This window comes from Macrobrachium rosenbergii, chromosome 12, assembly GCF_040412425.1.
Source record: "Macrobrachium rosenbergii isolate ZJJX-2024 chromosome 12, ASM4041242v1, whole genome shotgun sequence".
In the NCBI taxonomy this organism is placed as follows: domain Eukaryota; kingdom Metazoa; phylum Arthropoda; class Malacostraca; order Decapoda; family Palaemonidae; genus Macrobrachium; species Macrobrachium rosenbergii.
In genome coordinates, this window is record NC_089752.1 from 102,942,063 (window position 1) to 102,955,914 (window position 13,852).

General features: G+C 38.3%; 1 protein-coding gene across 3 annotated transcripts in view; it reads left to right on the forward strand.

Annotated features, from left to right (window-relative positions):
- The window catches only part of LOC136843805 (sodium/potassium-transporting ATPase subunit beta-like), a 45,960-nt gene that overhangs the window by 8,851 nt on the left and 23,257 nt on the right, over positions 1–13,852 (forward strand). Inside the window, exon 1 of one of the 3 annotated variants that reach the window (XM_067112561.1) lies at positions 9,032–9,201. The exons of 1 other annotated variant lie outside the window; for it this stretch is intronic. In XM_067112561.1, coding sequence (XP_066968662.1) covers positions 9,096–9,201 — 106 coding nt within the window. In that variant the 5' untranslated portion in view covers positions 9,032–9,095. Of the gene's footprint in view, positions 1–9,031; positions 9,202–9,508; positions 9,721–13,852 lie in introns of those variants that run through there. One more of the 3 variants, XM_067112560.1, reaches the window with a different exon arrangement.

The window sequence follows — 13,852 nt, forward strand, 5'->3', positions numbered from 1 at the left end:
TGACTAACAACAGTTGAAGAAATTACTAAAATGTGAAGCATTAGTAGTTTGAAAATGCATCATAAAAAGTTTCATTAGTGGTTCCTGGAATGCAAAGCAGTTGTAAATGAATTGTTATTCTTCATGTAAACAAAGTTTAGGATGGCACGTATGGTATCGCGTTGTCTGTCTTTTTCCATTCAGCCTTGGTAATGTCTGGGTCATAATTCTGTGATGGATAAACTTAACTTTTGAGCAGAGGATGTTTCAACTGTGGAATCAGCTTGTTTTTACAAGATGAATGTCACAAGGTGAAGATGAAGGAAAAAGTACACACTCTGTAAAAACTCATTCTTGCACAAGTGTTGCTTAGAATCAGAGGATACATGGCCCAGAATCTGTCATTTGCACAAAATGAAATCCATATGGAGAGGAAGAAGAAATTCCTTTTTAGCGCTGCAGAACTTCATACTTGAGACAAAGGCTGCTTGGGTTCAGCGTTTACTTTAGGTATAGACCCAAGGTCAGTACTTTGGGGCAAGTCTGACCCAAACCCTTACAGTGAAGGCATTGTGAATGCTCATATTTTTTGCTTACATATGGTCAAGGGGTGTCATGACCCCTGAACCCATCACTTTTGGATAAGGTCATGATCATATGGATATGAAGGACATTCCTGTTTGTGCAATGACTATAAATTACTGGATTGCACAAACTCAATCTTGATTCTCGGTGTTGCCGATGATTAGAGGTCATTTTAGGCAAAGGCAGATCACCAAACTATATAAGTTCTTCATTAGGTCCTAACTAAATAATGCATGATTAAGCTCAAGTTTAATACTGAGGTTGCCTAGGATCAGCTAGTATCGTTACCTGAACCAGGGTCCTCTGGGAAAGGCTGAGGAAGAGGTAAAAAAAATTTCCAAAGCAACGAACTTGCAATGCGGGAATTGTAGATGCTAAAATTTTCACACTTTTTTTAGCCTAAGATTAAAAGGGTCAAGATCATGGTTGCAAGCAGGAATTTTTCTATTTTGCCTGGGCCATCCATGATCACTTAAGCAAAGTTGAAAGAAGTTTGTTCAGGCCAATACAAACGTTGCTTAGGACTGTTGGGTGTGTCATGCCTTTACCCATATGTAATTTGAGGAAGATTGCAGTTACAGGGAAAACATTTTCTAGACCAAAACTTTGTAATGATTGATTTCTAGAAACTCAGACTGAACAGTTCTATAGGACCAGAGTAGGCATCACAATCTTTGCAAAAGTTTTTGTCAACCAAGTTGAGGCCATGTTGATCAGGAGTTATGTTCCTTGCCTAAACTATAACAGTACCAGGAACTGTTCCACCATTTTGCACCATTGAAAGTGAAAACATAAGGTACCAGGCAGTGTGACATCATGGCACCTCTTTTAGCTTATCAGTGTTGTATGTTGCAAACTGAGCAGCTCAAATAAATTTTAGCAGTAAGTAGTTGGTGGAGGTTTCATTCTGAAATTAGCTTTATAGTAGATACCCAGGCAGCAGATCATTTGTTAATAATGTAAATCATAATACAAAAGATTCGGGTACAGCAGACTTTCAGACAGGAGAACCTATAGGCTTTCATACCATCATTTTTCTAGAACCAAAGAGCTTGATAAACAACACCCAGCTTTCTGAAAGTGTTTTAAGAGGATTTTCCGTTCTAGGAAAGAGATTTTAGTGCCAAGAGGAAGAACCAATACCAGTGTTACTATTACAATACACAATGAGACACGGGAATATCAATAATATTCATTAATATGTCTTGATTGTGATGTAGTTTAGCTGTGCACTGCAAGTATATCCACATTCTGGTCTATTCCGTGCCTCTGGTAAGACTAACATCCATTTCATATTTTACTAGAATGACTGAAACAGGAGTTAAATCGTGGACACTGTTAATAGTGCAGGGCAATAACTGTTAAGGAACATGAACACTGGAACATTTCTATGATGGAAATAAGACATGACTTCCCAGCAATGTTGTGAAGTGTATATATATAAGAACTCCATGTAAGACCAAGTCAAAGGTAACATTCAGATAAATAAGGAGATAATATGGAATATTTATTTCAAAAGATACAGAAAGAATCTGATTCGGTGTGGTATACATGTGTATTTTCTTCCTGCTTGAGTAGGTTGGCTGGGTATGTATCCCTCAGCACAGGTTAGGGGTTGTTTTTTCCTCGATATCTGTAGAGGAGTCAATTGGTCAGAGTACAAAAAGAATACAGTCAAGTTGGTCGTTGTACTGTACTATATACCCAGGAATGCTTACCTAGCCTCAGTTTCTTCCATACGAGCAGTGGATCAGCTGAGGTCTAACTAATATCCAAGCAAAAATCAAAATTAATCCCCTCTAGTCTCTTATGCTTAGAATGTATGGGTATGTTCATTTAATTTAGTAATCACGAATGCTCTTACATCCTTACCCTTTTAACTCCAACAGTTAGGGTAAACTAGAAAATGAAAAAGGGTAGTTATTGCATATACAAAATAGATGATGACCCTTGCTGCAAAGTCTGATGGATAACAGGAAAGGTAGACTATCCTGAGAATGTATCTTATTTGTTTCAGGTTCATTAGCTCCCTGCTGAAAAGTCAGTGGATTGTCATAATATTTCCTTCTATTTGTCTATCACTTGTGAGTCTGTCTGGCTGTTAGTGAGTCTATCATGCTTACCTCATCACAACTCCTCTTGCACAGTTGAAAGGATTTGTCAAGAGCGATTTGTCCAACTTTGAACACAAGTTATTCGTAGATGTGTATGTAGGGGGATCGTCCCTTGCTTTTAGTTTTATGCGTAAAATAAAACCATTGTGCTGGCTTTGTCTGTCCGTCCGCACTGTTTTCTGTCCGCACTTTTTCTGTCCGCCCTCAGATCTTAAAAACTACCGAGGCTAGAGGGCTGCAAATTGGTATGTTGATTATCCACCCTCCAGTCATCAAACATACCAAATTGCAGCCCTCTAGCCTCTGGCAACGATATACAATAGGCCACCATCGGGCTGTGGTTAAAGTTTCATGGACCGCGGCTCATACAGCATTATATCGAGACCACCAAAAGATAGATCTATTTTCGGTGGCCTTGATTATATGCTGTAGCGGCTGTTCAGAAAACTCGATTGCGCCTGAGAAACTTCGGCGTATTTTTTACTTTTTTTTTTTTATGTAAGGACTTTGTCAAAAGTTAAATTATTGGTCCCAATTTCACAGATATTGTACACAACCTTAATCTTGGCCGTAATTTTTGATCTCTGCAAAATAGACTCCATATTTGATGCGCATTCTCTACTATTGAGACCCTTTCAGATAAAACCAAGGTTAGTGACATAATGTTTTTGACTATGGCCGTTGACTGAAAATAGCTGCTATCGGTAATGTTTGTGTTTCATAAGCATCTTGGAAGCATAAGCATCCTGGAAGAAAATTGCTGGATTTATTTAATTGTTTGAAAGAGCCCTAAGGGTTTCATCTTCAACATTCATCAGTCATATTCTTCTTGAGGAGTATTGGTTGGGGACATGTACTGCTCTAACAATATTCTCTGAATTCTTATTTTATTTGTAGTAGGATCCTTCACCATCTGCCCTTTCAACCATATTTTGCATGATTAGTAGCGTATCTGTTTTGTTATTTGTGGCTGTTGGGACACTTTGTTACCAAATTGCCTTATCCCTGGTGGTGACCAGGTTGTGGGTAGTTAGAGGATAGTCTACTAGAAGGATTATGGAACAGGAGTTCTCAAAGCATGGAGGAGAAAGGGAACAACATTCTCAGGAGGTCTGTTGTTTCTGGAAATTGCTTTGACTGTTCTGCCTGCGAGTAAAGATTGGTTCTTTCATATGCCAGCTTCACTTGACTTGTTGTACAAGATGAATTCCAGACCGACGGTTCCACGACTCACGGGAGTCACGGTGAGCCGAGGGATTCATGCTACAGTAACGTATTTAGTTTTTGTTCTGAAATGTTATATAGCATGAAATATTTTTGTTTTTCACGATCCAATATATTTCAATGATAAGATTCTACAAAACAACTGACCAACTTTTCCTCATACATACACATGTTTGCAAAGTAAAACATAAGATTTAATACTAAGCAGCAACTTGTAACAATGCTTGTCCAGTACAAAAATAAAAAAGTTGCACGACTTTTGCTGCATACTGTACAGTACAAGACGAATTCCAGAGTGCAAGTGAGCCTCTTAACTAATCGGCCTCATAAGCAACTCCCTCTTACCTCTGATGGTTAAACACGTGAAGCCGAGACCCCTCTCTTAAGCCCCTCTCCTAGGCCGTATACTGTGCTTTGGGAAGGTATGTAGCTACCAGTAAAGACCTTAATATTTTGTTCACAATGACATACAATATATTAGCACAAGTAACATTAATTACTGCACGTTTTTTATTATAAGCAAACCTTATCAAAGTTGTGACCAAGATCACGAGATGGGTGGTTCTGTGTAATTAATTCTGCCATCTTCCTACACCTCACTGTGGCATGCTTCTTCAGCAACCGATGTTAAGTTATTTCACAGTCAAGAGGGGCTGTTAAACACAATTCCTCAGTCTGCAGTCTTTCCACAACTAAAGTGAGCATGATGAAATTACGAAATGTATCTCTTGATCACGATTTAATAACCTGGCAACAGTGTGTCAGTAAGATACTCTTTGGGTTATTGCAAATTCTCTGTTAACAGGTTGTGTAGCTCTCCATTGGCATGGAGAATCCACGTGTGAAACTCAACCCATTTTTATACTATTCTGTGAATAATGTTCAGCCATGATCTGACATATTCTGTGGAGGGATTTACTTCAATATACTCTGTAAAGTATTATTTACAGACTTGAAAAGGGGAAAATTTTAATTCAAACAATGAGCACCCTAGGTCTTTCAATGTGGGTTAATGGACTTTATCTTTCATACTCTTGCAATATAGAGAAATGAGCATTTGTAAGCAAAGTTCTTAGGGAATTCAGCTATATTTCATCTGATATATTAATAGGTTCATGAACAAGGATGTAAGTGATTAGGTTATGTTTTGGTAATCCATGAAGACAATCTTTCAAAAGAAGTTTGAACCTGATAGAGACAGTCTGTGTCCATGGGATTTCGAGGTGTAGGGAAGCAAAATTACATCAAGCATCTTGCCTAGCCTTTCCTTAGCAAGGACATCTCACGTGCAATGGGCCTGATGTACATTATATTAAATTTGTGGCTTCTTGTCATGACAGTAACTTGGCCCACAGCTACCCGTTATGAGGGAGCAGCACGTCGACCAGGTCGCTGTTTGCCGCATTCCCAACGTCATCCATTTTCTTATTTTGGTCGTTACTTTCGTCCTACGTTAGGGCTGAAATTTTAGTTGACCAACATGTGAAGATGTCACTTTTGAACTTAACTTACCAACAACCAGATTTTCTGACCAACCCCTGCACCAAGGAGGAAAGACTGTTGACTGTTGCTTTGCCTTGTGTCTCGTACAGCCAGCCAGCAATGTATATCAGGAGAGCTAGTCATCCATGAGCTTAATAGAATAAATGAAAACATAATGGAGAAAGAGATAGGACTAGAAGGATTGGAAAAGAGCCTGTATGGTAATGGGATATAGAAGAAAAGGCGATACACCGCAAGGAGGAACTGCAAAGGATATACGCTCGAGAACTCTGTGAAAATATGGGAAGAGATGATGGTGGGAAGGCTGACAAAAATTGTCAAAACAGATGATTGTCAGTATGGCTTCATGCTAGAGATCTACAACAGAAAGTTCGTATACTTAGGCAACTACAGGAAAATGCCTTGCAAAGAAGAAGAGATTTTACGACATAGTTGTGGATCTTGAAAATTTAAATAGCAAAGTACCGAGCCAAACAATCTAATGGCCATTAGAAAAGAATAGTAAGACTCATTAAGCTATTATAGCACTAGCTCTAAAGTGAAGGCAGTGGTAGATGTATGAAAAGAACTTGAGTTGAATGGTGGCGTCCAGCACAGAACCCCGTGCTGTTTATCACAGTAATGGAAGAAGCTACAAAGGAGTGCTGAAAAGGGGTCCCATGGGATCAACGTCGTCAGGTTAACCTAGTACTAGCAACAGAATCTGACGAAGATGTGATGGAAATGTTTAAGAGACGGGTAAGTGTAATGAAGAAGAAAGTACTGAAAATCAACACAAGAGCAAAGTTTATTGTGGCTAGAAAGGAAGTAAAGGAAAAGGTACAAGCAGGAAAGTGGCCACGTGGTTATTGTGAGAAAGGTATGTGGCTGAGCTCTGTACTACGTACCAAATGTAACAGGTGGAGTCAAAAGTGATGTCAGGATTACAAAATTTACTTGGAGTAAGAGAACCTTATTGCGATAAAAAAGAAGGCTTTGGAAGAGGTAGTAGATTTCATTAACTTTGTTGATACACTAGTCTGTGAAGCAAGAGCTAACAGAACAGGAAGAAAGAGAAGAACTAGTACAAGGAAGAAATGATAAGGGGTAACTAAACTACCGGTGTATGTGCGTTGACTGGTGTTTTACTGGAAGATTGTATTATGAGTGAGAGTTTGGTGGAGAGATGTGATGTCAAGTGGCTGGAAAAATACAGAGATCGCAACGATTGATATAGGATGATGAACAATCGGTCAGAAAAGCTGCGACAGTAGCAAGACGAATACTTCTAGGAATGCCCAAGAAACAGTGGAACAGGGAGATAGATGAATACATAGATAAGATAAGGAGTTCAGGCAGAAGGTGCACAGGGCAGAGGGGAGCGGAGAGAACTCACTCTGCATCCAACCTCACGAAAGGAAAAGTTCACGTAAAACGTCTGTGATGATGCTAGATCAGGACAAGATTTCCTGTCCTAACTTCCTTGGACAGGAGGCAACCACAGTTTCAGATGAGAGGAAAGGTTGTACGAACTGGGGGAAAATCAGCTTAGTACAAAAGGGAAGGGAACTGTGCACTGGATCAGGCAACCCATAAGTTCGTCTCTACAGAATGTAGAATGTTGGAGTCTGCTGGGTGTTATGGTGCCACCTACAAAAGTTTCAAAGAAACAACAGGATTTATACCTCTTTTCTTGGACCTTAATCCACTTGGTATCCTTACTTTCAAAGACAGTTACATTAAATATATTAATTACGTTGTAATTAAGCCAATGAAACAAGTGCCTAATGTGCATTATATATATACAGTAATATATATATATATATATATATATATATATATATATATATATATATATATAAATGTATTTATGTATATATGTATGTATGTACAGTATGTATGTATACATATACACACATATATATACAGTATATGTAATAGGTATAAGATGTGATATGATATGTATGTATATATACTTATATATAAATACACACATATATATATATATATATATATATATATATATATATATATATATATATATTATATATATATATATATATATATATATATATATATGTCATGACTTTAACCTTAGAGCCTCTGCTGTCTCAGTGTCCTTTTTAACCCTGGTTGCAACTTGCTACAGTTTGATAACTGCAAGGTGTATAATTCACTGTTCAAGTTAAGAGGCACAAGTTAATTTTTCAGGCTAATGAGTCACTATTGCTTCCAGTTGCCTGGGATCTATCTTCGTTATTTTACGAGTTTACGCTTTTTCTGAACAAAACGCAACCTCGCTCTCCGTTTGTTGGAGTTAGCCAAGAGAGAGAGAGAGAGAGAGAGAGAGAGAGAGAGAGAGAGAGAGAGAGAGAGAGAGAGAGAACGCATAATTAAACATAAAACCAAACTCAACGGAATGTTTCAAATTTACGAGACCACTGAAATGAATTAAGGTCTCGTGGATTCCAATTATCCTGAAACGTTTTACCAGAAAATTGGCATTACCCTTCCCAAATTTTCTACATTCTCGAATACTTCATAATAAGAATGCGAGGATATCTATAGATCATTCCGGATGTAAAACGGTTGAATCGGCGATGAGCCTTTTCATTTCTTCGGAAATGTCCAGGATTAGAGAGGTTTGCTTCTGGGCCGTTTCGTAAGGCACTTTCAACAAACTCTTAAATGATTACTGGAATGAGAATAATTCTTTGTTGAATTAAATGATGCTTCCAGCACTGCTCGTTTTTGATTATGGTGATTTATTTTTGTAGCTTTGGAACATGTAGCCTTTTGACAGTTTGAAAAGATTAGTCATATTTTTAAGTGGTAATTTTTATTGATTCTCACTTTGTCCAAAATCCAAGCTTTTACGGCTGTGGTGAGAGATGCAGTGCAATGCCGCAAAGCATAGTGCAGCTTAACATCTGCATTGGGAAGACACACTGACGAAAGTTACAGTGAATCAGCTTTTTTCCCTAATTTTTTGCAGTCAACGTTGACCTAGAAAACCTAGGGATAAGCGCCATCTTTCGACAATAAAGCCTGGATGCTTTCATTGCGTAAAACGATATTTTTAAACTTAATGCGCTAATGATGAAAGCTCCTTAAACCCGAAAGGACGTTACTAAACAAATGAAGACTAGAATTATTACAATTCTGAAATTGGTACTATTTATTATAACAAAGAACGACACATAAACAAATTAGCAAGAAGTTGCCAAGTAATTGAATAGTGTTTTCATACTGTCATTTTATCACTCGAAACGAAAACAGGAACCAAATTACAAATTTCCGGTTCCAATTTAGTCTTAGTTTTGCCACATTTTATCAAGGAAATTAAAATAAAAATAGAAAATTATAAGGGACATTGCTACTCGAGATGAGCTCGTTTCTTGATAAATTCGTCGGCTTCAAACAGAGTAGGGAAAGTGATGCTGACTTTGTCGTAATGCGACAAAGCTGGAAGTATTTCGATCCATTTTAATCCACGATTTTAAATATAATCAGTATAATACAGACGTAAATATTGTAAAGTATGGTTTTAATCCATAGCCATGGTAGAAAAATAGAAAAGACTCCTGAAATCCTGCCAAGACTTTTGCAGCAAGTAGGACACGCTAGCAAGCGAGCCTCTCTGGGCTGTATCGGGTTGAGGTAGTTATCGATCGGTGCGGCAAAGCTGCAGTCGAACAGAAGCCAAGCACCATGGCGGACAACTCGTTGTATAAGGTGCAAAAGGAGGAAACTTTCGGCCAATTTTTGTGGAATCCGGAAACAAAGCAGTTTCTTGGGCGTACTGGAGCGTCATGGTGTAAGTATAACGTCCGTTTATTGATGGCTATGGATGCGAAATAAATATTTGAAGGGGTGATATGACAGGTCTCTGGGAGGGGTTGGTCGAAGGAAGACGACTAGGTCTAGGCCTAGTTGACCCAAGGCCGAATTTTCGGAGGTGGTCATGTCAACCTCGAATCAGGGCTGGGTCTCTACTGACTGCTGGTGCATTTAACGTGGTGCGTCGAGGTTCTGTTCACCTGCGAATCTCAAGGGGTCAAGCATGCGCACGGCTTTGGTCACACAAGAGTATCGGAGATTGTATGTTACTGCAGGGGATAGATGGAAGGGGTGGGAGGGGGAGGGTGGAGTAATATGCCGCATTGGAGTTCGAGAGTTTAGTCGACCTCGAAGCATCACCAGAGTCTTTCTTCTCTCACCTGGGCCATGGATGAAGAGAGGGCGAAATTGTTTGCCGGTAGGGACCGAGATTGGAAAAAGTTCATTTGGGATGGCGACTCCAACAGATTTCTTGGACGGACTGCTGCGTCATGGTGTAAGTACCTTAGGCCTACTCATTCGAAACAAATTTTCCAATTAAATCTGAAATTTAGGTGCGTTTTGTCAGGTTACTTGGAACCGGGGATGAGGTCGGGCGAAGGCGATCGATTTCTTACGCGACGGTTTTCCGAGGACCACAGTGACCGCAGACTATGCATGAAGTGTATTTTGAAGTGGGAATTCGCGATAAAATCTTTGATTTTGTAGTTTCCCCCCGAATAGTAGGCTACGTTATGCAGGTGTCAGAGCTGATAGGCCTAACGCAAACTGACAGGTGTGGGATCATGTCCAAGACCTATTATCGACGGTCAACTAGAATAAAACAGTCCTAAGTTATTGGTCAATTAATTTTGTTGCAACACAATCGGTTACTATATTTTTTTTATTAGGAAAAAGACCGCTTTTAAGTGTGTACTCTAGAGGCAGCGTTTTTTCTTTTTTATTCGGACCCAATCCCTTTCTTTCTTTCGTCGTTTACGAAAAGCCTTAGACTTTCGTCGTGTCCATTTTTGTATATACTAATGTTTTAAAACTTGACTTCAGTGCGTTTATATAATATATATGCAACAGTACGTTTATGTAAAATACAAGTGTATATATACATATATACTGTACATATACATATACATTACAGTATTTGTAACTTCAGTGTGGTCCGTCTTAGCTTCATCTATTGCTACTGTACTCTGCCTGGCTATTTCCGTCTTTGGACCTTCTGATCGCGACCTTCACAGGATGACCGGACTTAGTTTGTTGTCTGTAACTTGATTTTCTATTACTGATTAAGGTATGGAGTATGCATCTTAATGTAAGCTTTCATTGTATTTGTATCATCTATTGTAAACTTCATGCTGATGGTGCTGCACTCGTTAAAAATGTTAGTTCAGTGTAGCCAGACCAGTGTGTGTGCAAGAATCTCATTCGATCAGTAGTGGTTATTTTTTTTATGAATTTTAGTAAGGTAGGCAAAGGTCTCTGGATACAGTGCCCAGGTTTGGTATGGGTAAGGTAGCGATAATTGGATGTTACAGGGAGCACTGAATTTGGAGGGGGGAGGGGGGCGAAGTAAATGTTCTTGACGTGTATATGGGCGGTGCAACTACAAGAGCGCGAGATTTGTCTTATTTTCATTGGTATAAAAAAATGATCCCCCAATTTGCAGGGAACATATTGAGTTTTTGTTCTATATTTTATTGGTAAAATTTAGTAATTGGTTTTAGAAATATGAATTGTAGCTGTATTAGAATTATGAATTATAGCTGGTTTTAGAATTATGAATTATAGCTGATGAAGATAATTTAAATTGAAGTGTTTGTGTATTAAAAATCTTGCATATGGTTAAATTAATTTATTCAGACCCGAACTACTTGTTAGTTAAAATTGGAGACTTTTGGGTTAGGTTAGCTTGGATAAACACATTGCAGTTTGCTTTAGTTTGCATGATGTATTTTTTTTATTAATATCATTTGAATTAGAGATTCAACCGGCAATTTTAAGTATTAAATCTATTTTGTCTTCCAGTTCAAATGCATGAGTTGATTTGACAGCGACAGCAGTTTTAATTTTCAGAGGCTTTAAAGGTGGTGTAGTATATGATTAATGTATTAAAAGGCTTTGGAAGTGCCATTATTAATTTTGGCCCCATAGTTGGGTAGTGCAGTCAAGTGTACAGTACCTCAGCGTGGTGCACTGGAGGCGGCACTCAAGGGTTTTTGCAGTGGCCCTTTGGCCCCTAGGTACGGCTACTTTTTAAACCTTTTTCTTGCCCCCTTCCTTTCTTCAGTTTTGCTGTCCAATCTCTGTTACTTCTTAATGCTACTATGAGATTTTCTCCGAGTTCCACCTTCATAATCTTGTTCTTCATTGCCTTTATTTTCTGGATCTCAGTATTCTGCAGATCAATCATTTCATCTTGGTTTTTACTGCCTTAATAGCTGAAAGGCCAAAAGTGCTTTCGTGCTTGCCCTGACAGCCTAAATTTTAAAAATTAATCCGTATTATTTTTTATTTTGTCAGTTTGAGTTGCCAACCTTTGAATACTGATTGTGGTTGTAGTTTGGTAATTTTTAAGCAGGGTCATTTAATGGAACCGTTTTTGGTCTGTGGCTTTTGACCATTTTACTCAAATTATTTACATCTGTAAAAGGGTCAACTTTTCCATATTTCATGGAATCTGTCCTTGTTTTGTGGCCCGTGAATCCGTTTTAGTTTAGTTTGGGGTCCGCATATTCCGTCTCTGATTTGAGGTCCCTGAACTATGTATTTGTTTGAGGGCCCTGAATTGGGTCTTTAAGGTCCCCAAATTGGGTCTTTTTGGCTTCGTTAAAATGGGTAATTTTGAGTCATATTTTTGGGTTTTGTTAATTGTTATAGCTGGTTTTCTTAAGTCAATTTTATCTCATGGTTTGATATTTAGACTCACATTTTTTTATGTAATGGTCACTTGTACTTAGCATTAGAGATCAGTTTTGTGTTAAATTTTTATTCCCGGTAAAACGGATAATTGAGAGTTCAGTCAGGGCCACTGTCAAATTGTTAATCATAATCCATTTTTCATCATTGTGGTGGTTCTTTCACTTTATAATTCATGCATAACATGTGGTAAGATTTTTACAAAGCAAATTTTACCCAGCTTTTGTTAAAATTTTTGGTGTTTTCATTAATGGATCACAAACGTTACTTTCCCAGAGCTGCGGGATAAAAGAACTTGGCCAGTATTATGTATAAATAGGTAATGGGACAAGACTGTAGTACAGTAGGTATTTAATAAAACGAGCAATTTTTGTAGGAACAAGTCACTGTTTCCACCATCAGTCAAGTCGCGGGATTCTTATTTGCATTTAACAGTTTAGTCATTGAACATTTGAAAATTAAATCAAGAATATCATGGCTTATCCATAGAAGTAGGGTGTTGATATAAGATTTGACATGTGACTGGTAATGGTTGGTATTGGAGCTCATAAGGTACTGTCACTAAGTAGGTGTTGGTGGTTCACATACTTGAATTTGGTTACTCTAAGTTCTGTTCAGTCGGTTCACAGAATGTTTGTTTGGCTGCTCTCTCTCTCTCTCTCTCTCTCTCTCTCTCTCTCTCTCTCTCTCTCTCTCTCTCTCTCTCTCTCTCTCTGCGCCTGCTACAGCTTTTATTTGGCAAATAGAACCCTACTTTTGGATGTGCTACTTTTAGCAAGGGAGCATGTTACTTTCTTTAGTAAAGTGTACTGGTGTATCGATGACTTTCTTAAGCTTTGTGACCTGGTGATTATGGCTCCATTTGGTCAATGGGTTATAAGGAGAATGATTTTAGCTTTTATTGAATCCTTTGGCATCAGCAACCCCAACTAGGGATTAAGCTGAGGGGAAAATTGAACCCTTTGGGATTTCATAAATTAAGAATGCATTTTGTTTCTGAGGTCTTGGAAAGTCTAGAACAGTGCTGGCCTTTTAAGTGAATTCATTAAACTACTTACATAGGTTTGCTCTGTGTTCCCTCAACAATCATGTCTCTGTAATAAGGTGTTGGGTGTTTTTGTTGGATAAAATTAGGGAAAATTTCTGGTTCCGATGCGGGGTTTTCCTTAGTAGGTCAGCCAGTCGGATAGATTCAACCTTTGAAATCTCGATACTGTTCTTGTGGTAACAAGCTATAAGAGATTCGTTTATAAGGCATAAGATTATCTGAAAGCTTAACCTTCAGTGTCTGGAATAAGATCTGAAAAATGCCTTTTGACTTTATCTACAGTTGGCATGGTCATTGATCGGTCAAGATCTTAGATGTTGGTGCCCAAAAATTTGTTCACTGAATTTTTCTAGATAAAATTGTCTCAAATTCCGTATTTATAAGATAAAGTATTTCAGTGGCATATAAGTATTGGTGTATATTAATGGGAGATAGGCCCCTTTAGGATATTTTTGTATTTCATTGGGGTTTTTTGTGAGCTGTTTGTGAATAGGAAAACCCCTCTACTTGTTGTTGGAACAATGTCTTAGAGTAGTATTTGCCCGTTTCTTATTTTTACGGATGTTTGCGAAATGGTTTTGGGAACACGTCCCTTTTACCGAAGAGCTATCCATACTCCAAGACTTGCCCTTTCAAGGCAAGCTAATTCTTGAGTAGAGAAGGTGAA